Source organism: Leptonychotes weddellii, chromosome 13, assembly GCF_054177405.1.
Source record: "Leptonychotes weddellii isolate Sample4059 chromosome 13, ASM5417740v2, whole genome shotgun sequence".
NCBI classification, from domain to species: domain Eukaryota; kingdom Metazoa; phylum Chordata; class Mammalia; order Carnivora; family Phocidae; genus Leptonychotes; species Leptonychotes weddellii.
The window spans coordinates 14,904,748-14,925,987 of NC_138381.1; the positions used below are offsets into that span (position 1 = coordinate 14,904,748).

The 21,240-nt window shown below is 38.9% G+C and overlaps 1 protein-coding gene across 3 annotated transcripts in view; it reads left to right on the forward strand.

Annotated features, from left to right (window-relative positions):
- Positions 1-21,230, forward strand: part of LMAN1 (lectin, mannose binding 1) — a 28,545-nt gene extending 7,315 nt beyond the window's left edge. Inside the window, exons 5-14 of one of the 3 annotated variants that reach the window (XM_081801093.1) lie at positions 285-384; positions 3,430-3,553; positions 5,578-5,636; positions 6,315-6,447; positions 7,867-8,060; positions 8,184-8,254; positions 12,839-12,992; positions 17,320-17,441; positions 17,733-17,795; positions 19,598-21,230. In XM_081801093.1, the coding sequence (XP_081657219.1) occupies positions 285-384; positions 3,430-3,553; positions 5,578-5,636; positions 6,315-6,447; positions 7,867-8,060; positions 8,184-8,254; positions 12,839-12,992; positions 17,320-17,441; positions 17,733-17,769 (994 nt within the window). In that variant the 3' untranslated portion in view covers positions 17,770-17,795; positions 19,598-21,230. Of the gene's footprint in view, positions 1-284; positions 385-3,429; positions 3,554-5,577; positions 5,637-6,314; positions 6,448-7,866; positions 8,061-8,183; positions 8,255-12,838; positions 12,993-14,581; positions 15,894-17,319; positions 17,442-17,732 lie in introns of those variants that run through there. The other 2 variants (XM_006731535.3, XM_081801094.1) reach the window with 2 other exon arrangements.
- Positions 21,231-21,240: the final 10 nt, after the last annotated feature.

The window sequence follows — 21,240 nt, forward strand, 5'->3', positions numbered from 1 at the left end:
TCTGACCCTCCTCCCTCTCGTGCTCTCTCTCATTCTCTCTCTCGCAAAAAAAAAAAAAACAAAACTAATGATGTCTTGTATGGTGACTAACATAATTAAATTTTAAAAAAAACAAACACGAAAAACTTTGTGTCTTCTGAATAAGTAACTTCAAATATCCCAAGACTGTCATAACTTGATATTATTTTATCTTTCTGGACGCTGATCATTTTAAATAGTGAGTTTTCAGATATTGAGAAGCTTTCTTACGTTTTTTGTTTGTTTTCCCTTTCTTCGTACTACAGTGATGGTATTAATCAAGCTTTAGCAAGTTGCCAGAGAGACTTTCGTAATAAACCCTATCCTGTCCGCGCAAAGATTACATATTACCAGAAAACACTGATGGTAAGTAACATGCACTTAGAGATACTCAGATGAAAAATATTCTGGTAGGACTTCTCATTCTGAATCTTTGATAGAAATTAAAGGCATGTAAGTTTGGATATTGGTTTATGTACTCAGTGTTACTCAGAGAGAACGGAAGTGGCTTCAGAGCTTGGCCTAAGTGGTCGTGTGTTGTAAAACCTTTCCCGTAGGTTTGCATTCAGTCAGTACATGTTTGAGCATCCTACTTGCTAGATGCCACACATTACACACGTATCCGAGCCATCCAGATACGAATCTGAGTAAGAGGTCATTTTCTAGGGCGCCTGGGTGGCTCAGTCGTTAAGCGTCTGCCTTCGGCTCAGGTCATGATCCCAGGGTCCTGGGATCGAGCCCCACATCGGGCTCCCTGCTCGCCAGGAAGCCTGCTTCTTCCTCTCCCACTCCCCCTGCTTGTGTTCCTGCTCTCGCTATGTCTCTCTCTGTCAAATAAATAAAATCTTTAAAAAAAAAAAAAAGAGGTCATTTTCTCCAAAGAGCTTGTAGTCTAGTAGAGGGGAGACACTTGTGTAACATTACTGTGCTAGGTGGAAGACGTTTCACAGCACACATACCATTAAGGAATCAAGGGGTTAGAATCTTGTAACTGCAAGTGGGCGTGGGGAAGGTCAGGAACAGTTTCTCAGAGCTGAGCCGCACCAGGAAGGGGAAGTGGAGATTTCCGGGATGGGATGCATATTCAAGGTAGAGAAAACAGGCACAGGGACTGGTGAAAGATTTGGGAAAGGCACATGATTTGGAATGGCTGGAGGATAGAGGAGACTGGGGAGTGGGGTTGAAAGGTTGGTGGTGGCAAGTCACACAGGCCTCGGGTAGTTTATCCTATAAGGAACTGTTGAAAGTTTTAAGCAGGAAAGTGAAATGATCCTGTTTGTAGTTTGGGTAGATGACTTAGGCAGCCATGTTCTTATAATGGTATTTGTGAAAGGAGACTCTATACGTAATGGGCCATGCCCGGTGCTCTGTACTTTAAGTGCAGTTTCTCACTTATTTTTTCCAATAGCCCTATGGGGCAGGCATCCCCATCTTACACACGGGGAAATGGGATATGGGACATTTTAAGTAACTTAGTATCATACCACATAAGTAACACAGCTGTGATTTGAACCGAGAGCCATCTTCCCTGTAAGACTCCACTTGCGGTCTGAGCCAGGGGAGAGAAGGGAGGAGAGGTGATTAGGAGGAGAGACTGTGCTTGGGGATGACGGTAGGTACAGTGGGGGAGTCAAAGATAGTTCCTGGATTTCTGGCCAGTTGTACAACTAAGCCAAGAAGCAGCACCTTTTTGAGTTTGAGTGAGGAGTGGGAAGGTTGAGAGTTGGTAATGAGTTTAGTTATATAGACAAATTGAGTTCAGGGTAGTACTTAAAGTGGGTATATCCTGGGATGCCTGGGTGGCTCAGTCGGTTAAGCGTCTGCCTTCGGCTCAGGTCATGATCCTGGGGTCCTGGGATGCAGCCCCTCATTGGGCTCCCTGCTCACCAGGGAGTCTACTTCTCCCTCTCCCTCTGCCTGCCGCTCCCCCTGCTTGTGTGTTCTCTCACTCTCTCTCTGTCAAATAAATAAAATCTTTAAACAAATAAAAGAATTAGTACTAGACAGTAAAGACTCCTAATGGATTTTCAGTTTGTTCAGGTTCAAGGAAAAAGTATTGGAATAGTTGAAAATTTTTAGTGTTAGAATTAGGGTGTGATTAACTTAATACCTTTTGTGTTTTATCTCTCAAAGACAAATGTCTTACTGATTGTTGATTCTGATTTAAAACACTGTAGAGGAGAACCATTCATAAATGATGTAAACTGAAATCGGAGCATTACTGATCAGAGGGAACAGAATATTAATGTTAGCTAACTAAATGGCAGGTCGTTTGAAAAAATTGGTAGTAGGGGCGTCTAGGTGGCTCAGTTGGTTAAGCGTCCGACTCTTGATCTCAGCTCAGGTCTTGATCTCAGTGTCATGAGTTCAAGCCCCGCATCAGGCTCCACTCTGGACATGGAGCCTACTTATAAAAAAAAAATTTTTTTTGAAGAATGGTAGTAGTTCACGTGTTTCCATCCTGTGTTACATAGAGATTTACCCTTCATATTGACAGATGTCTTACTCTCTTGCCAAAAATGTGGACACTGTACTATATCATTTGACCTGTGTGACTAAATCCTAACAGTCACTGACAAGTGATAGTTGCATCTGTAAGTAATCATAGAAGTGCCCTGCTCTGGTGCCACATCTCTCATCTGGCTTCCCCTCTGGCTCAGCCACCGTTACGTTGGGTTGTGGGAAGTGAAAGGCTGGGCCACTGCCGAACTGGGGTCAGGAGAAGAGTACCTGTGTGTCTGCTGGGTTCCTCTGCTGCCTTGGGGTTCCAGGATTTTTTTTTTTTTAAGACATTTTGGGTTATTACTTCAAAAATACATTCTGCAGAGAAGAAACTTAGGTGTCCTTTTAGTTTTTTCATTTTCTGCCTTTGTATCAATATGACTTCTGTCACTTCTGTTGTCTCTCTGCTAACTTACCACTGTCCAGTCACACCCCCTCCCCAACTGAATGAAGAGAAGCTTACTCCTTGCACAGCAGTCTGTTTAATATCTTTAATTCTCAACTAGCTGTGGTAAAAATTGTAAATTCATCCTATTCGTTTGAGCTCTGACACTGGGGTTTCAGAACGAGTCTGGTCCCTCTTCTGTATGAACCATTCAAAGGAAGTCATTGTGGTTCCCTGAGTCTTCTGTTTTAGGAAGAGTTTCGTGGAACATTATCAAATGTTTCTCTTTAAGCCTTTGACACATTGTAGGATAAAAACTTTAAAGTGAAATATCTTATTTAATGATGCTAAATAAGTGAGGTTATTTCATGGACGGGATTACCCTTTATAATAGTGAGAGAAAACTGATAGCTTTTTGACGGTTAGTAGACCAAGTATAAAGATCAATTAGTCATAAATTGACTATTTGAAATTCATTTTGTAATGTCTTGTAAAAGCTGTAGCTGCAGTATGTCTTTTTTTAGGTAATGATCAATAATGGCTTCACACCAGATAAAAATGACTATGAATTTTGCGCCAGAGTGGACAATATGGTTATCCCTCCTCAAGGGCATTTTGGAATATCTGCTGCAACTGGAGGTCTTGCAGGTAAATCTTGCTATCTTTTAATATTAAAAGTTCATGTATTGAGTTTCATTGGGAATAGTCTATTTGGAGATATGTAAACTTATTTACTTTTAACCTTTTTTTTTTAAAGATTTTAATTATTTATTCATAAGAGATAGAGAGAAAGAGAGGCAGAGGGAGAAGCAGACTCCCCACTGAGCAGGGAGCCCGATGCGGGGCTCGATCCCAGGACCCTGGGACCATGACCTGAGCCGAAGGCAGAAGCTTAACCATCTGAGCCACCCAGGCGCCCTACTTTTAACCTTTTAAGATGAGCTGTAACCTTTACATAGTCTGCAGAGCTGGTCTTTTGGTATCTTGAATCTGCTCATTTTCTTCTGATATTCTGTAGGTATACAGTTGGCTGGGGCTGTATACAACTGGTGGTCGACATTAAGGTCAAGGCTATAATAGGTTAATTGCCAAGTGGTTTAGGATCCTGAAAGTTGTCACGGCACATTTAAATGAATTTGGTAGCCTGAGGAAATATTATTGGGGACTAAAGTTTTAACAAGATATATTTACCATTTTTGCCCCACATTTGGTGATAAATGAACTTCTCGTTCGACGTTAGTACCATCTTGTGTTTAAAAATATATATATCGGGGCGCCTGGGTGGCTCAGTCGTTAAGCGTCTGCCTTCGGCTCAGGTCATGGTCCCAGGCTCCTGGGATCGAGCCCCTCATCGGGCTCCCTGCTCGGCGGGAAGCCTTCTTCTCCCTCTCCCACTCCCCCTGCTTGTGTTCCCTCTCTTGCTGTGTCTCTCTCTGTCAGATAAATAAAATCTTTAAAAATAAATAAAAATAAAAAAATATATATCATCTTGTGTTTACATGGTACGTTTTGTATAATTTTTTATTATTTTCAATTATATAATTGTTCCTTACAACATCACAGGGAGGGAGAGAGAGGATAGATCATTTTACTTATTTTTAGTTAAGCTTGCCAAATCTTGGATTAAAGTACATTATAAATATTACATGGCCAGTAATGGCCAAACCAAGGCAGGACTTGGTTTGGATTTCTGACTCCTGGGTCCAGTGCTCTATCACACTGTACATCTTCTCCTGAAAAGTTACATAGCTTACACACTTGGACCAAGTGTTACAATTTTCTCTCTCATCTGGCTGCGTATCTCAGTCTCCGTAATAGTGGGAAGAAAGCATAGAGGTTGCCAGTTGGAATTAATTGCTCTTGCTCTGCAGACGTGACTAGCCAGGATTGGTATTTTAGGTCAGCATTATGAGGTTTGATCTGCTAAGTCCGTTTTCATCTTAAGCAGCCTGAAATTAATTTGATTTTTAAAATATGATTTTAAATAAAGTAAAATTGTTCGTATCTGCTGTGTGAGGGAAACAGATATGAATGATGTATAGATAGGGTGGTCATATTATCTAAATTGGAATGTTTTGAGAATAAAAGAAGATGCTATCAGTAAAGCCAGGACAATGTGGATAAGTCAGGACTGTCCCAGTAAGCCAGCACAAGGCAATGTCAAGTTTATAACAAGAAAGTAAGGCAAGTATTGTAAGTACCGTAAGAAGGGTTGAGAGACAGGAACGGAAATACATGAAGGACAGGATTTTGTCTCATTTGGCTGGGACACAGCCTGTGAAGGAGATTTGTGGGAAAATATGGCAAGATCTTGGTGTCAGATTTAGGAGTTTGGGCTTGTTTTGACCCCTTGTTTGTTTATTCCCTTATCCCTTATTTATTATTATCCTTTTTCCTCTTATTTATTAAACATCTGTTATATGTTAAACACTGTTAAATATTCTGGTTTAGGATAAAAGAAAGTGAATTTTAGTTTATCTCTGATGTACATCTTTCTGGTGAATTTTTATCTCTAAGCTCACAGAGCACCATTGCCTTTATCAGATGAGAGCTGATTTTTATTTTTCATATTGATTATTTTTAAAGCAATAGATCTCTCTAAAGTAACTTTACAATCATAAAAATCTGTTACAGAACTTTTTCAGATTTTTTTTTTTTTTTTTAATTTGTAGATGACCATGATGTCCTTTCTTTTCTGACTTTCCAATTGACTGAGCCTGGGAAAGAGCTGGTAAGTATACACTTTTTTTTTTTTTTTTTCCAAAAAGTTTATTTTCAGTTTATTGGTATCTCCCTGTAGCTGAAAACTTGGGAAGCCCAACTTAGATTTGGGTCTTGTTTCTGCCTGTTATTGCTGTTTGATCTTGTAAAAGTGACTTAACCTGGGCGCCTGGGTGGCTCAGTTGGTTAAGCGACTGCCTTCGGCTCAGGTCATGATCCTGGAGTCCCGGGATCGAGTCCCGCATCGGGCTCCCTGCTCGGCAGGGAGTCTGCTTCTCCCTCTGACCCTCCTCCCTCTCATGCTCTCTGTCTCTCATTCTCTCTGTCTCAAATAAATAAATAAAAAAAAAAAAAAAAAAAAAAAGTGACTTAACCTCTGTACCACTCCGTTTCTTCACTGGTAAAACTGAGACATTGGGACTGGCCAGCTCATGGTATCATGAGCATTAAATAGGACAGTGAATTCAATAAATGGTAGTTGCTAGTGTTATTGTTTTGTTGTAATTATTAGTAGCAAGAGTAAAATGGTTTTGATTTAAATAAATAACATTTTTATGTTAACCTTTCAACTAGTGGTTGAGTAGTTCAAATGAAGGGGAAGAAAGTATATTGAGGTTTATTATTTTTTAATTTTTAATTTTTATCTTTTTAATTTTTTTTAATGATCTATTCCTAAATTCAAAAAAAGCCTACCCCAGATAAAGAAATTTCAGAAAAAGAAAAAGAAAAGTATCAGGAAGAATTTGAGCACTTTCAACAAGAATTGGATAAAAAAAAGGAGGAATTCCAGAAGGGCCACCCTGACCTTCAGGGGCATCCTGGTGAGTTGGAGGAAGCTGTGCTCAGAGCTGCACAGGGGTTGTAGCACATGCATTCATCCCATCCTTGAGCTCTTGTCTGGCATATCCAAGTTGTTTCCAGAAGCAATCTATAAGCAAATCTTCTGCCATCACAAGGCTTGGAGGTTGATGTTTCTACCAGTAAGGGTGTGGCTTAGGAAAGCATGCAGTGGGTGGTACTGGGTGATGTGGATGAACAGTGATCCCCTGAAGTGCAGGCTCTGTGAGGACAGGGATTCTGTTTTCCTGTTGATTGCCCTGCCCCCCGACACCTAAAAAACACCAAGAACCCAATGCTGACCTAGTAGTTGAGACTCAGTAAATATTTGTGGAATGAAATCATCTAAAGTCTATGTCTTTCTTTTGAGTGGCACACATTACCTTATTAATATAGAGATAATACTGGAAAAATGTCAAAATTCTTGTGAAAGTAATATGAAATGATTCTCTAGCTCTCCTCCCCTTACTGCTCAACAGAACTCTAGACTTGAAAATTTGCAAATTGTAAAATAATTAGTCTAAGCCAGTGTTGAACTTAAGTGTGCTGTGTGCCAAAAATAAAACACGGGAAGTCCAAGCAGAGTGGCTTTATATTATCTGCTAACTTTTATCTGGATTGTTCCCACCCGCACAGGTGGTCAAAGCTGTATTTAATATGGCCCATAGCTAGCTTTTGTACTCCCTGTAATTCTCTAAATGATCAATAATATAAATCAGACTTAATGAAGATAAAAATGAAAAATAAATTTAATTCTCTTCTTGGATTTGCTTTAAATATCACATATGATTTGTGAGTATATCCTGAAGCTTATTGTAGTAAGTGTTTGAATGAAATAATTTCCAGCACAATCAGCTTTAAAAGGGAAATCGGCTGTTCGCAACTCCGTTGTTAAATTTATTACCTAAGTGAAAGGCACAAATTTTAAAAGTGTAGTTTGATGAATTCTGACAAATTTGTATACCCACTTAATCATCACTCAGGTCAATACGTAGAATATTTTTATCACCCCAAGATGCTCCCTCATGCCTCTTTCAAGTCAGCCTCCCTCCACAGAGGCAACCACTATTCCGGATTTCTAGTAACATAGATTAGTTTTTGCCTTTTCATATAAATAGAGTCATATAGTATATTTGAAAGAAAATTATTTTTAGGTGAAAAAAATTCAGAACTAATTTATAATAGGTATTCAGCCACCAGACATGGCAAAAAACAAATAGTAATGTTGTCATGATTGAATTGATTATCTGCATGTACCCTATTGAGGAGGTCATACCACTGGAGTAGATCATATTGGTGATGTTCTAATTTTAGTATATGTTGATACCTCAGTCACTTATGGTATTTCAAAAACTACATGTGTTGGTGATTTTGATCATTTTAATATGCAATTTCCATTTCAGCGGATGAAATATTTGAGAGTGTAGGAGACCGCGAGCTGAGACAAATCTTTGAAGGACAGAATCGTATCCATCTTGAAATCAAGCAGCTGAACCGACAGTTAGATATGATTCTTGATGAACAGAGGAGATACGTCTCTTCCTTGACAGAGGAGATCGCTAAAAGAGGATCAGGAGTCCCAGGGCAGCAGGGACAGGTAAGCTTTGCAAATAAGCATGTGTGCCTTTAGGCAGCCTCTGGTGGAGGAGGACGCATGGAGGAAAGAGAGGCTACTCCGCCATATGTTCCTACAGAACTGGGTTCTTCTGTTTTCCTCCAGATCACCCAACAAGAGCTGGATACTGTTGTGAACACTCAGCACGAGATCCTGAGACAAGTAAATGAAATGAAGTAAGTCTACAGAAGTCATGTCCAAGTGTTAGGTGATACACTTATCCAAAATTCATGGCTTCTCTCTCCCTCTGTGCAAGCACATTATTATTGTAAGAATTCCCCATGAGGGTAAGAATCACATTCTAGATTCATATTATAAATCAGGGAGTGGAAAGTACAGGAACCTTTGATACTCAGAAACTGCCAGTAGGCCTAAATGTTTGAATTGTTCTAAGCCAGAGGAGAAAAAAATGCTTTAGCATCTTTAAAAAAAATACATTTGTCACAGCTACTTGACAGCCAGAAGTATTCATGTATTTCTAAAATAAAAAGAATATGTGTAATATATAACAATTCTGTGAAAAATCCTAGAAGGGTAAGCATGCATAGCATTGTAGAACTGTAATACAAGCATGCCTGATGCAGGAACTTCTTTTTGATGGAATGAAACCATTTTCAAGGAAATATGCTATGTATGACCACCTCTCTTCCATTCCATTAAGAGAGACTGGACAGGGTTGGAACAGAGAGGAGCTACCGTGTCCTTGGAACTTTGAATGATAAGTTTCTAAAAAGTGTTCACTTATGCAGATAATTAACAGCTTTCAATGCCTAGAGTAGAGAAACAGCCAAAGTGTTACATTTTATAAGCTAACTTTTTAGAGCATTGCACCAACCAGTACAACCCTTGACAAACAAGAATGTCAAGGTAAGTTCTTTAGCACTGGAAAATTAAACAGTATTAGGTTAATAAACACAAGGTGATAATATCCACACCTAGAGATGAAAGGCAGCCCCACTTGTAACTGCAAATTGGTACTTCTTTTCACTTTTAGTCTCGCATTTTTTAAAATCTTTAAGTTGTGAACTCATGATTAAAATATGATCCTAGGGCGCCTGGGTGGCTCAGTTGGTTAAGCGACTGCCTTCGGCTCAGGTCATGATCCTGGAGTCCCAGGATCAAGTCCCGCATCGGGCTCCCTGCTCGGCAGGGAGTCTGCTTCTCCCTCTGACCCTCCCCCCTCTCATGCTCTCTCTATCTCATTCTCTCTCAAATGAATAAATAAAATCTTAAAAAAAAAAAAAAAAATATGATCCTAAGTGAATAGTTAAATTCTTTCAGAAATAGGGGCACCTGGGTGGCTCAGTCAGTGAAGCATCTGCCTTCGGCTCAGGTCATGATACCAGGGTGCTGGGATTGAGCCCCGCGTCAGGCTCTCTGCTCTGTAGGGAGCCTGCTTCTCCCTCTGCATCTCCCTCTGCTGCTCCCCCTACTTTTGCTCTCTTGCTCTCTTTGTCAAATAAATAAATAAAATCTTTAAAAAAAAAAATTCTTGGGCGCCTGGGTGGCTCAGTTGGTTAAGCGACTGCCTTCGGCTCAGGTCATGATCCTGGAGTCCCGGGATCGAGTCCCGCATCGGGCTCCCTGCTCGGCAGGGAGTCTGCTTCTCCCTCTGGCCCTCCTCCCACTCATGCTCTCTGTCTCTCATTCTCTCTGTCTCAAAAAAAAAAAAAAAAAAAAAGCTTAAAAAAAATTTTAAAAAAAATTTAAAATAAATAAAAAATTCTTTCAGAAATAGACTGGATCATGTGACATTATTTTAAAAAATCTTTATTTTGATCTGATTTTAGACTTCAGACATTGCAAAAATAGTACAATTTCCATATATTCCTTTCCACCTTCCCCTAATGTTCACAACTTACATAACCATAGCACAGTTGTCAGAGCCAAGAAATGAACAGCGGTACAGTACTATTAACTAATGATCTTACCCAGATTTCACCCGTTTTCCATGCATGCCCTTCTTTCTGTTCCATGATCCTATCCAGCAACACACATTGCATTTAGTTCTATCTCTTTAGATTTCTGCAGTATGAAATAGTTCGTCTTCTCTTGTCTTTCATGACCATGACAGTTTCTGCATTGAGCAGTTAATTTGGTCCACTGTCTCTCGATTCGGGTCTGTCTGGTGTTTACTCATGATTGCATTTTTGACAAGAATACAACACTGTATCATGTTCATGATGTCAGTATGTCTTATTTCTGTTCACGTTGGCTGGGATCACTTGGTTATGGTGGCTTTTTCCTGCTTTCTGTACTTTAAAGTTACTGTCTTTCCCTTGATGCTTAATTATATTTTGGAAAAGGTACTTTGAGACTATGTAAAGATATAAATATCCTGTTTCAGTTTAAACTTTTGCTTGCTAATTGTAGCATCCATTGACATTTTGCCTGAAACAAGAATGAGGTATTTCCCAAAAGCTGGGGTTTTTTTTTTTCTCTTTTCATCATTCCTTCCCATGTATTTATTGGAATTCTGTAAGGACCGGCTTTGTTCTGCCCCATTTATTTATTTAATCAATTATTTATGTCATACAGGCTCATGGATATGTATTCTATGGGTTACAATCCCATACTATCATTATTTACTGCTCAAATTGCTCCGCTCTGGTAATTAAGAACTCCTCCAGGTTGGCGTCTGTGTTCTTTCAACAAGCTCCCGTCTTTTTTTTAAACCATTTCTTTACTTTTTGGTGCTACACTGTGTTTCAGGCTCACTTTGTATTTTCTCTGCCCCGGCTCTATAATCAACCACTTCTCCAGTGAGCCCTGGTTCCTTTTATTGAAGAAAGGTATTTAGAAACCCAAGATCTGGGCAGTAGGTGTGCTCACTCCCTCTGTGGTTCTACTGCTCCTAGGCCCTCTCAGTGGACAGAGCTAGGGAATATATGAATGTTTACTAACCCACATATACACACGTATCTTTATTTTTGTACCCATCACTCTCATTTGTATTAAAAAGACCCTGAGATTATCCAGACATTTTGGATTCTGGTTGGACTAGACTGGGCTGCACATTATAGGGTTGATTTTCCCCTCCTTCTTTCCTTCTTTGAAAATTCTTTCTCCAGGAGGGAGAAGCCTGGTTTTTATTATCTGTAATGTACTTACTTATTTTAGTGTGCACATAATGTACCCATAAAGTGGTTTCAAATTGTTAACTCAGATCCCCGTGAGAAACGTATTTACTGATGGATTTATATAAAGATCCTTTTGCGTCTAACCTTATAATTTGTGATATAGACACTATTTTCCAGACAGCTGTTTAGTTCAGTTCTCTCCCCACTCTCTTCAGTACTGTTATAATATGCATTCATAACAGAGTTAGGTTCTTTGTTAGCATTTGTATTCTTCCTACATCCTGGTTGATTTTAATTGTGTATATTTGGGGTATATGAAGGTTCCATGAATACGATGGTTCTGAGAGGTTCTGAGTCGAAATTTATGTGTTCACTGAATTGTCACTCCCTCTTCAACACTACCACCTCATTCCCATTTCCCCCCTTTCTAGCCTTTTCCCACCCACCCCCCGTTGCTAACCTATCCCATTCATTTCTGGTTTCTTGTACTTTTTCCGCATATGTATTTTCTTAGATCCCCTTCTTTCTTACATGAATGGTAATATATTCTAGATAATCTTGCGCTTTGCTTATTACACGGAATAGTGGTACTAGAAGTTCTTCTTAAGATTCAATTAGTGGTTAGTAAATCCTAGCCATCTGGCTGTATTATCCATGAAAGCACTTATTTAGAGTAGTTAGCAATCCTCATAAACTCTCATTTACTAATTGAGAACGAATGTCATGCATACCATAAGTTAAGGTAAAAACTGAACTCAGATTTCTAAATTTATCCTCTAGAGCTTTTTTCCTTCTGGATTAGGCTTCAGAAAAAAACTATAAAGAGAAAGGAAATATTTGCGTTTTGTGGAATAGGTGGTTTGTGTCTGTGGATTTTCATCTCCTTAGAGAATCATAGAAGTTTTTTTTAGCAAAAGCATGTAGTACAATTCCCTTCAGTTTACAGATAAAGAAAAAAAGGCCCCTGACTGATAAAAGGTCCCAATATAAAAACAGTCAGAAGTAGTTTCATTATCTCCTCACTTTCAGATGCTATTTCTAGCATACCAGAATGCCTGGCCAATTTTTATTTTCATTAAACATTTTCAAACATACAAAGAAATTGAGCATAAAAGCCATCCCTCATACTCCATCACCCAGTTGCAACAGTTATTAATAACTGGATGTTGTCGGCCTGCACTGTTCATTATGAAGTACCCCCTTCAACCCCTCCAAATTTTCGTGGCGGTCACGGCCATAACCTGAATCCATTATTTCCTGAGAGGGTGAAGAGTGGCACTCTCACTCTAAAGTTCCCTCTCCATTTATTTTTATTTATTTATTTATTTATTTATTTATTTATTTATATTTGAGAGAGAGGGAGCATGAGTAAGGGCAGAGACAGAGGGAGAAGCAGGCTCTCCACTAATAGGGAACCTGACGTAGGACTCGATCCCAGGACCCCGGGATCGTGACCTGAGCCGAAGGCAGACGCTTAACTGACTGAGCCACCCAGATGCCCCATAAACTGTAGTTTTATAAATTGTTTTCCAATCCTGAATACAATTCAGTATTTCTAAATATTGATTTTTTTTAATCTAATATAATGGGCTTAGAAATATATCTAACCTTTTGAAATGTGCAACTGAAAAAAATCATTTTTCTAGCAACTCCCTTGTCTAAAGGGATTTTCTGTTTCAGGAATTCCATGAGTGAAACTGTCAGGCTGGTCAGTGGCATACAGCATCCTGGATCTGCAGGGGGAGTTTATGAGTCAACCCAGCACTTCAACGACATCAAAGAGCACCTTCACATCGTGAAGCGGGACATAGACAACTTAGTGCAGCGAAACATGGTAAGCTCTTGCCTTCTACTTTTATCATCATCAGTCTTCCTTAGAAAAGAAAGAACACATATTCTACTGAAAATATTATAACTTTTAACTTAATCCTAATGTTCATTTTTAATATTCAAGGTAGAATTATTCCATATGATCCAAATGTCTTTATGTTCCATGTTTCCATACCCTATTGAATAGAATTTTTTTTAAAGATTTTATTTGTTTGGGTGCCTGGGTGGCTCAGTCGTTAAGCATCTGCCTTCGGCTCAGGTCATGATCCCAGGGTCCTGGGATCGAGCCCCGCATCGGGCTCTCTGCTCAGTGGGAAGCCTGCTTCTCCCTCTCCCACTCCCCCTGCTTGTGTTCCCTCTCTCACTGTGTCTCTCTCTGTCAAATAAATAAATAAAACCTTTAAAAAAAAAAGATTTTATTTATTTATTTGAGAGGGGGGAGGGGCAGAGGGAGCGGGAGAAGCAGACTCCCCGCTGAGCAGGGAGCCCGACGTGGGACTCAATCCCAGGACCCTGGGATCACGACCTGAGCCGAAGGCAGACGCTAATGACTGAGCCACCCAGGCGCCCCTCCATACCCTATTGAATAGAATTTTTAAAAAATACATTGCTATTCCTATCATTGGAGCTGTCACAGTCTCAGACTTTTTTCTAGATTCTTTCTGTAAATTTTCTTTAAAAAAAAAATGGCTCTTGTTATCAGTAATGATATCTTTAAACAGTTTTAAAAAGGTGAACATCTAGGGGCACCTGGGTGGCTCAGTTGGTTAAGCGTCCTGGGATCGAGCCCCGCATCGGGCTCCCTGCTCGACAGGGGGCCTGTTTCTCCCTCTCCCTCTGCCACTCCCACTGCTTGTGCTCTCCTGCTCTCTCTCTCTGCCAAATAAATAAATTAAATAAATAAATAAAATCTTTCCCCAAAAAAGGTGAACATCTCTTGACCCTTTACTGAGACAGACGCTGGGTAGCTCCCACTTCTCTGTCTGGGCTCTGAGGAAGCGCAGGTCTGACACTGGATGATTGGTAGCCTCTTTCTTTAAGCAAGATTCTTCTTTTTCCAGCAACTTTTCCTCTCTTACTTGGTTCACTTTTTTAAAAGTTTTTTTTTTGTTTGGTTTTGATTTTGGTTTAGTTTATCAGGCCTTTTTTTTTTTTTTTTTTTTAAGTATAAGCCCCATCTACTTTTTTAGAGATTGGCCATAAATATTAAAGATAGGTAACATGTTTTCAAAGTTAAATATGCATAAGAGACAATATTAGATGACAGACCTGTGGTACTTTTAAGTTTTTCAGTTTTAAATTTTTCCTTAACTTATTTACTGGCTTCCAAAGCCCTTATAAAATTCACAAATGTGGGGCTCCTGGGCGGCTCAGTCATTAAGAGTCTGCCTTCGGCTCAGGTCATGGTCCCAGGGTCCTGGGATCGAGCGCCGCATCGGGCTCCCTGCTCAGCGGGAAGCCTGCTTCTCCCTCTCCCACTCCCCCTGCTTGTGTCCCTGCTCTCGCTGTGTCTCTCTGTCAAATAAATAAATAAAATCTTTAAAAAGAAAAAAATTCACAAAAGCTTGTAGCATTTGCCTCTTCCCTTTCCAGTCCAATCTCCTTGAAATGACCAACACTGAAAATTTGCTGTGGAGCAACCCAACCAAAAATGTGCTAGAGAAATGAACAGTGTTCGTGGGAAAAGCTTGTACCATATGTGAAAAGATGCTGAAGCTACTTAAATAACAAGAGAAATGAAAAATAAAACTCTCCTGTGATACCACACCTGTTTGACGAAAAGCCAAAGTCTGACAACATACTCCCTTGCCAAGGCTAGAGGAAAACACATTGCTAGAGGGCGTACAAGATGACACAACCCTTAGGAAGGAGAATTTAACAATGTATAGTAAAAATACACATTCATTTGCCTATTGAACCTAACATTTTTTACAGATACACTGGCAAAAAAAAAACCCCAGATACCTAGAGGCACCTGTGTGGCTCAGCTGGTTAAGCATCTGGCTCTTGATTTCAGCTCAGGTCACGATCTCGGGGTTGTGGGATGGAGCCCCACATCGGGCTCCGTGCTCAGTGGGGCGTCTGCTTGAGGATTCTCTCCCTCTGTTCCTCTCCTGACTCCCATGTGTGCTCTCTCTTTCTCCTCCTCCTCTTTCAAATAAATAAACCTTAAAAAAAGAAAAACAAAACCCGGTATGCTCAAGGCTGTTCTTGCAGGACTGTATCGAATAGCTCTAAAAGACTGGGGACAGATTGAGGAAATGGGAAATAAGTAACAGGATGGTAATTATGAACCCAACTCTATGGATAATTATACTCAATGTAAATTTCCTGTAAATTTGTATCTAGACTAAAGCTCAGATGGTTTCTCACATCTACAGAGTAAGATAGATTCAAAGAAGGCTAACTTTTACACTTGTGCTTTTTATTTCTTCCTTATTGGGGAACAATCTGGGGGGACTATAGTTTCTCTGTCCACTGTTTCTTGCTTTTCTTAGTATAAACAGAAACTATATTTTTACAGATAGTAGCAGACTGTACACATTTATCTTCTCTGCTTTCTTTCACTTACCAGGGTGGCCATAGTGGTATACAGATACTTCTTATTCCTCTTACAGCTGCATGAACCCCATTATGTGACTGTATCATAGTTTATCATTTCTCATGAGAAATCAGTCTTTTGTTTCTCTGTACCTAACGTGTCTTTTTTCTCTACTTTTAAGATTTTCTCTCTGATACTGATTTTCAGCAGTTCGATTATGATATGCTTTGCTTTTGTTTCCTTTTTCATCTGCTTGGGGTTTAATATCTTGGTTCTGTGAGTTTATAATGGTCATTAAATTTGGAAAGTCTTTAGCCAGCCTGAGTTCTGCCTGCCACGGGGCTTGATCCCACAACCCTGAGATCATGAGCCAAAACCAAGAGTCCCACGCTCAACTGACTGAACCACCCTGGGGCCCTTTCTAATTTCTATTTCAATTTCTTCTCTGATCCATGGGTTTGAACTTGTCTTTCTTTGGCCTTCCCCCCCGAACCCCCCCCCCAAATGCTGATCCCATCATTTCTTGCCATTTTGTTCACTGCCTTTGCCTTCAGACAGGTGTTGTTTGTTTTAGATAGGATTTGTTTCTAGCTCTGCTAGTTGTCTTCTGCTAGGTGGTTGGTCCATATTACCCAGTCTACCTTCCCAGAAGTCCTAGTACCTTATAGGTTATGTGGAGCTTTATATCTTCAAAAGTTTTTTAAAAATATCTGTTATCCTTTAGGAAAGAAAGTTAATATGTTGTTAAATAACTTTCCAGAGGTCATTAACTAGTAAGTGGTAGAAGGGAAGTACTTAGGTCTTTAACATGTAATCTTGTCTCCTTTATATTTTCGGATACTGCCAAATCTATATTTTTATGTATGTCTTGGATATTCGTATTTTTCAAATATGAGTTAAGAGTTTCCTTAATAACCATTACCTGTCATCCAAAGCACTGTGGTCTATTCCGAGTTCTGTTTGCGGTTATTCTCTCCCAGTTTGGGCCTGTGTTACAGCTGTGGGAGGTGTGTGTGTACTGCAGGGCGTTGTCCCACAGATGGAAACATACTGAGAACAACCAATCCGAGAAGCTGTTCTGTCTGGATACCTTGATTAAATCTTTGTCCCTGGTATTTAATTACCCCCTTAAAATAGAAAGAATACCCATGGAAATAGGAAAAGAAACATTTTTCAAAATACTAATTGGTAATGTTGGCTGCTAGGAGGTTGGGGAGGATGAGGGCTAAGAAAAAGCCATTATATTTGTCAGGCAGTTCATTGGTGGGGTGACCATGACTGAACCAGAACACTTTTGAGAATAAAGGGGATATTATTAATAATCACTGTAGTACAGCAAGTATAAACTGGGTGTGTTCAGGGAATTCGTGGTCTGTGACCATCAGGAACACAAAAAATCATCATCATTGTGCTGAAGATTCGAGCCAGATGGCAGTGTGTTAGTGACTGGACCGTGAAGGTAGAGGCCTTCCAGTGTCAACTACTCTTTCAGAAAGTTCGGTGGGGGGGGTGTCTGGCTGGTTCAGTCAGCATGACATGCAAATCTTGATCTCGGGGCTGTGAGTTTGAGCCCCACGTTTGGCATAGAGATTACCAAAAAAGTAAATAAGTAATCTTTATTTAAAAAAAAGAAAAGGGTAAAAAGTTAAGCGGGTGGAAGATATTTACGGGACAAATAAATGAAAATCTTGAATTTATGTAGTTAACCATGAATTTAATAAAGGTTTCACATTTATTTCTTTTTCTAAAATACCACATTGACTAATTGTAATAGTTCTTTGCCTTATAGCCATCAAATGAAAGACCAAAATGCCCGGAACTGCCCCCGTTTCCATCATGTTTATCTACGATGCACTTCGTTATATTTGTAGTGATACAAACAGTGTTATTCATTGGTTATATCATGTATAGGTAAGTCTAAAATTTGGCTCAACGCTTTTCTGTATTTGTTTAATTTTAAATATTCAAAGTAACCTATATGTGTAACAACTTTCAGTACTTTTAAAAATCGGTCTAACACAAAGCAAGTATTATTTCTAGTCTATTTCAGTCACGTGGGAGTGCATGTATAGAAAGTATGCTTATCTTAATGCATTTTATACTTCGAAAGGCACTGTATATTTCAATTCTAAGCATTCCTGTTTCTTTCTGAAGTAAAATATATAGAACTTTCAGATTTTTTTTCTTTCTCTTTTTCCTTAGGACTCAGCAAGAAGCAGCTGCCAAAAAATTCTTTTGACCACCATTTTCATATGTGTACATCATGTATGTATGTACAGAATGTCTTTTTGAGGGAACTTAAGTATTTAAATTGCTTCATAGTCTAAATTATTAAATTTTGTATAAAATGTTTAAACATTGATTTGCAGTAAGAATAAACCTTAAAACAAAGACAACCACATGTAAATTTGTGCATAGTACATAAATCTATTTAAATTTCAGTGAATTTCTGGCCAGTAGAATACAGCCACTGAACAGAATATTGATAAATAAGACAGTAAATAATAGAAACGAGGGGCAACCCCGAGATGTGAAAGTTACCCCTAAGTCTCCAGTGTTGGACGTTTCTTTACTTAACATAAATATACTTGCCCTCCTGCCCCCCAAGCTATGTGGTCTAACTTAGAGCTCCCCGTCATGTTTAACCAGAGTCTTTTTTTTAGAGGTCAGAATTTCCTACTCTAAGACCCAGCCCAGCAGTCCTTTTATCTAATACAATTCCCTTTGAAATCAAAAAATATTTTGTCTGAGAGCTTTAGGATCTAGATAATAGGCTTGAGAATGTTGAAGTATCTTTCCCTCTGATTATCAATGATACATTTCACTTTTTTTTTTTTTTTTTTTAAAGATTTTTTTATTTATTTGACAGAGAGATAGAGAGACAGCACAAGTAGGCAGAGTGGCAGGCAGAGGGAGAGGGAGAAGCAGGCTTCCCGCTGAGCAGGAAGCCCGATGCGGGGCTCGATCCCAGGACCCTGGGATCATGACCTGAGCTGAAGGCAGCCGCTTAGCCGACTGAGCCACCCAGGCGCCCCGATACATTTCACTTTTAAAGGACATTTTGGGGGAAAATTAATAGCTGCTCTTTGCCTGAAAAACCATTAAGGTGAAAATGTTCCTTTCATAATGGTTTTTATGGTTCTGCCTGGTAATGTGCTCAGTTCGTGACTGCTCATATTCGTGAATGTCTCCATGCCAATAGTATCAGTTCCATAGTATGAAAATAATTTTTGGATTTATGTTTGTAATTTAAGGAACTTACTTCTCCCACTTTGTATAGTATGTAAATTCAGCTCAGAGTGCATGTCCTGAGGAGATTTTAAGTTCGCCAAAAAATCTACCACTGCATTTTGGTTTACATCACTCCATACAATCTGGTGTTGTTTAAGTCAAGGAGGCTGGAGTAGAAGCAGTGTTAAGACGTTTGAAGACAAAATTTGAAAAATAGAATTAATACTTCTGATTTCTTTCTTTCTTTCTTTCTTTTTAATGCCAGAACTAACGATATTGTGAAGCACTTATTAGGAAGCTTAACCTTGAAATGTCAGACTGGAAAGGGTGGTTGTAGTCTTTGTACATAGTTGTCCTAGGTGTTATAGAATCAGTCTGTAAAGGACATTTTAAAATGCAGACTTCATGTTGTTTTCACAGCTGATGTAGACCTATGTTTTTGCTGACTTCAAAATACTCTTTTACCTCTTTTAGCTAAGTAGTTATCTTTCATTTGTCATAGAATCCAATATAAGTTATATTGTTTTATAAAACAGTGCCATTTCATTCTTCCAAATCTTCATAAATTTGTTCTCAAATGTCATTGACAGATTGGGCTAACGGCCTAAAATCTATACAGAGACTATGAGGCACTCTGCATTATAGCAGCACCTACTTCGTACTGTGTACGCAAACAGTCCTAGCATTGCTTTATAATTTATATTAGTGTTTATCCTGGAATGCTGAATAAGAATATTCTAATGACTTACTCACTCTACTTCAGTCACTTTAACAGAGAAAATGCTTCTCTGGTGTTTCTCCTTTGTGGTATTCACATTTTGAAATTCATGTTCCAGAGACATCATCAGAGAATTTGCTCTTAATCTATGGGAGAAAAAAAAAAAACCTTCAGAAGAATATTAAGTTGTGGGCTGTGAAAGTTGGGAAGTCCTCTTGAGATAAAAGGCTGCAAAATATCCAGTGTTGTAAACTCCGTGGTCTTGTGTGCCTGAACGGACTAAGGGGACACCAGACGTATGTGTGCAGTGGACAGAACAGACGACAATTCGAGAGGAATGGTGCTGACCATTACTAAGTCAGGTGGAGAGAGCTATTACGAAAATGTGTGAATCTTTTTCTTTTTTACTTAGTAATTTAATTTACTTGAAGATCACTCAGTAAAGCAGTTCGCGCAGGCTATCATTTTCTTTGAAGTTCTGTTTATTTTCCTCAAAGTCATTGACTTTAAGTAGCTCATTTCTGAAAAAAAAGTTTGCTCTGTGGAAAAATCGATCACTGCCAGGATTCTTTCATTTCTGTACTGTTTTGTGTAATTAAATTTGTTACCTTCTCTCACACCAGCAAGTATTTTACAGGTGCCTTGGATTAAAACAAAATTGATTTTAAAATTTTAGTGTAAGTCATTGTTCCTGTGATACCACTTTTAGAAAGAAATCCAATGATGTAACGGCTGATACTTTTTTTTAATGTACCTGTTTGTGTTCTAATTGTTTGAATGTTTTATTCAGCTTGAAACTTTAGTAAGAAGCCACAAACAATAAACAATGTTTTGTTATGTATTAAAGGGACATCAGTGTTTCTCAAAGTGTGGTCCGTGGGTCATGGTGTGCTTGTGAAGCATACAGATTCCAGGCCTCCATTCCAAACCACCTGAATCAAAATTCAGGGACGGGGCTTCAGAATATCACTTTTCAACAAGCACCAGGTGATTCTGAGCACACTAGTGTCTGAGAACCACTAAGATGGGGAGTGGGAAAAACAAGTATTTTGTTTTGTTGGTTTAAAGCTGAATATACCATTTTCATTTTCGATGACATTAGCAAATGTGCACTGATTCGTTTATTCTTACAATTAATGTTCTTCTTACTAAAACTCTTGGTTTGTTAACAACCAGACTAAACCCAGATTGTTGCCTGTAGCTCTTGGTACTTTGGTTGATGGCTTTTAAACTTACGAAATCATCAGATCATGGTCAGGCCATGAAAACTGCCCATCTCAAAGTCTGCCTTCTAAAGCATTTTGCTTTCCTGATTGCGATTTTTGTGACATTTTATCTCAGACAATTGTACTTTTTTGATAACTTAGGGAGAACAAATTACTTGAATAAGGGATTGCCTGACCCTATGCGTTGCAGAGATTCAATTTTGTAAAGAACTTAAGTAACAGTTGTGAATATTAAGATGTGATTATCTTTTCCTGTCCATGTGCTTATTGCAGGGAGATAGTGAGTAAACGATTATATGGGGGATTTTTTTATTTATAAGATCTAATGTAAAATCACCACTTGCAGTTTTTTAGATCTGTATGTTGCCCGTTTAATATATTTCTTTTAAAGTTTAAAAGGGTTTTCTATCCACTGTTAATTTCAATTGGATAACATTTTGTCAAGCGTTTTTTCCTGTTATTTGATGCTAGCTGGAATTCAAGAAATGACATTGACCTTAACAAATAAAGAAATATTTTAGTAAATTTACTTTTT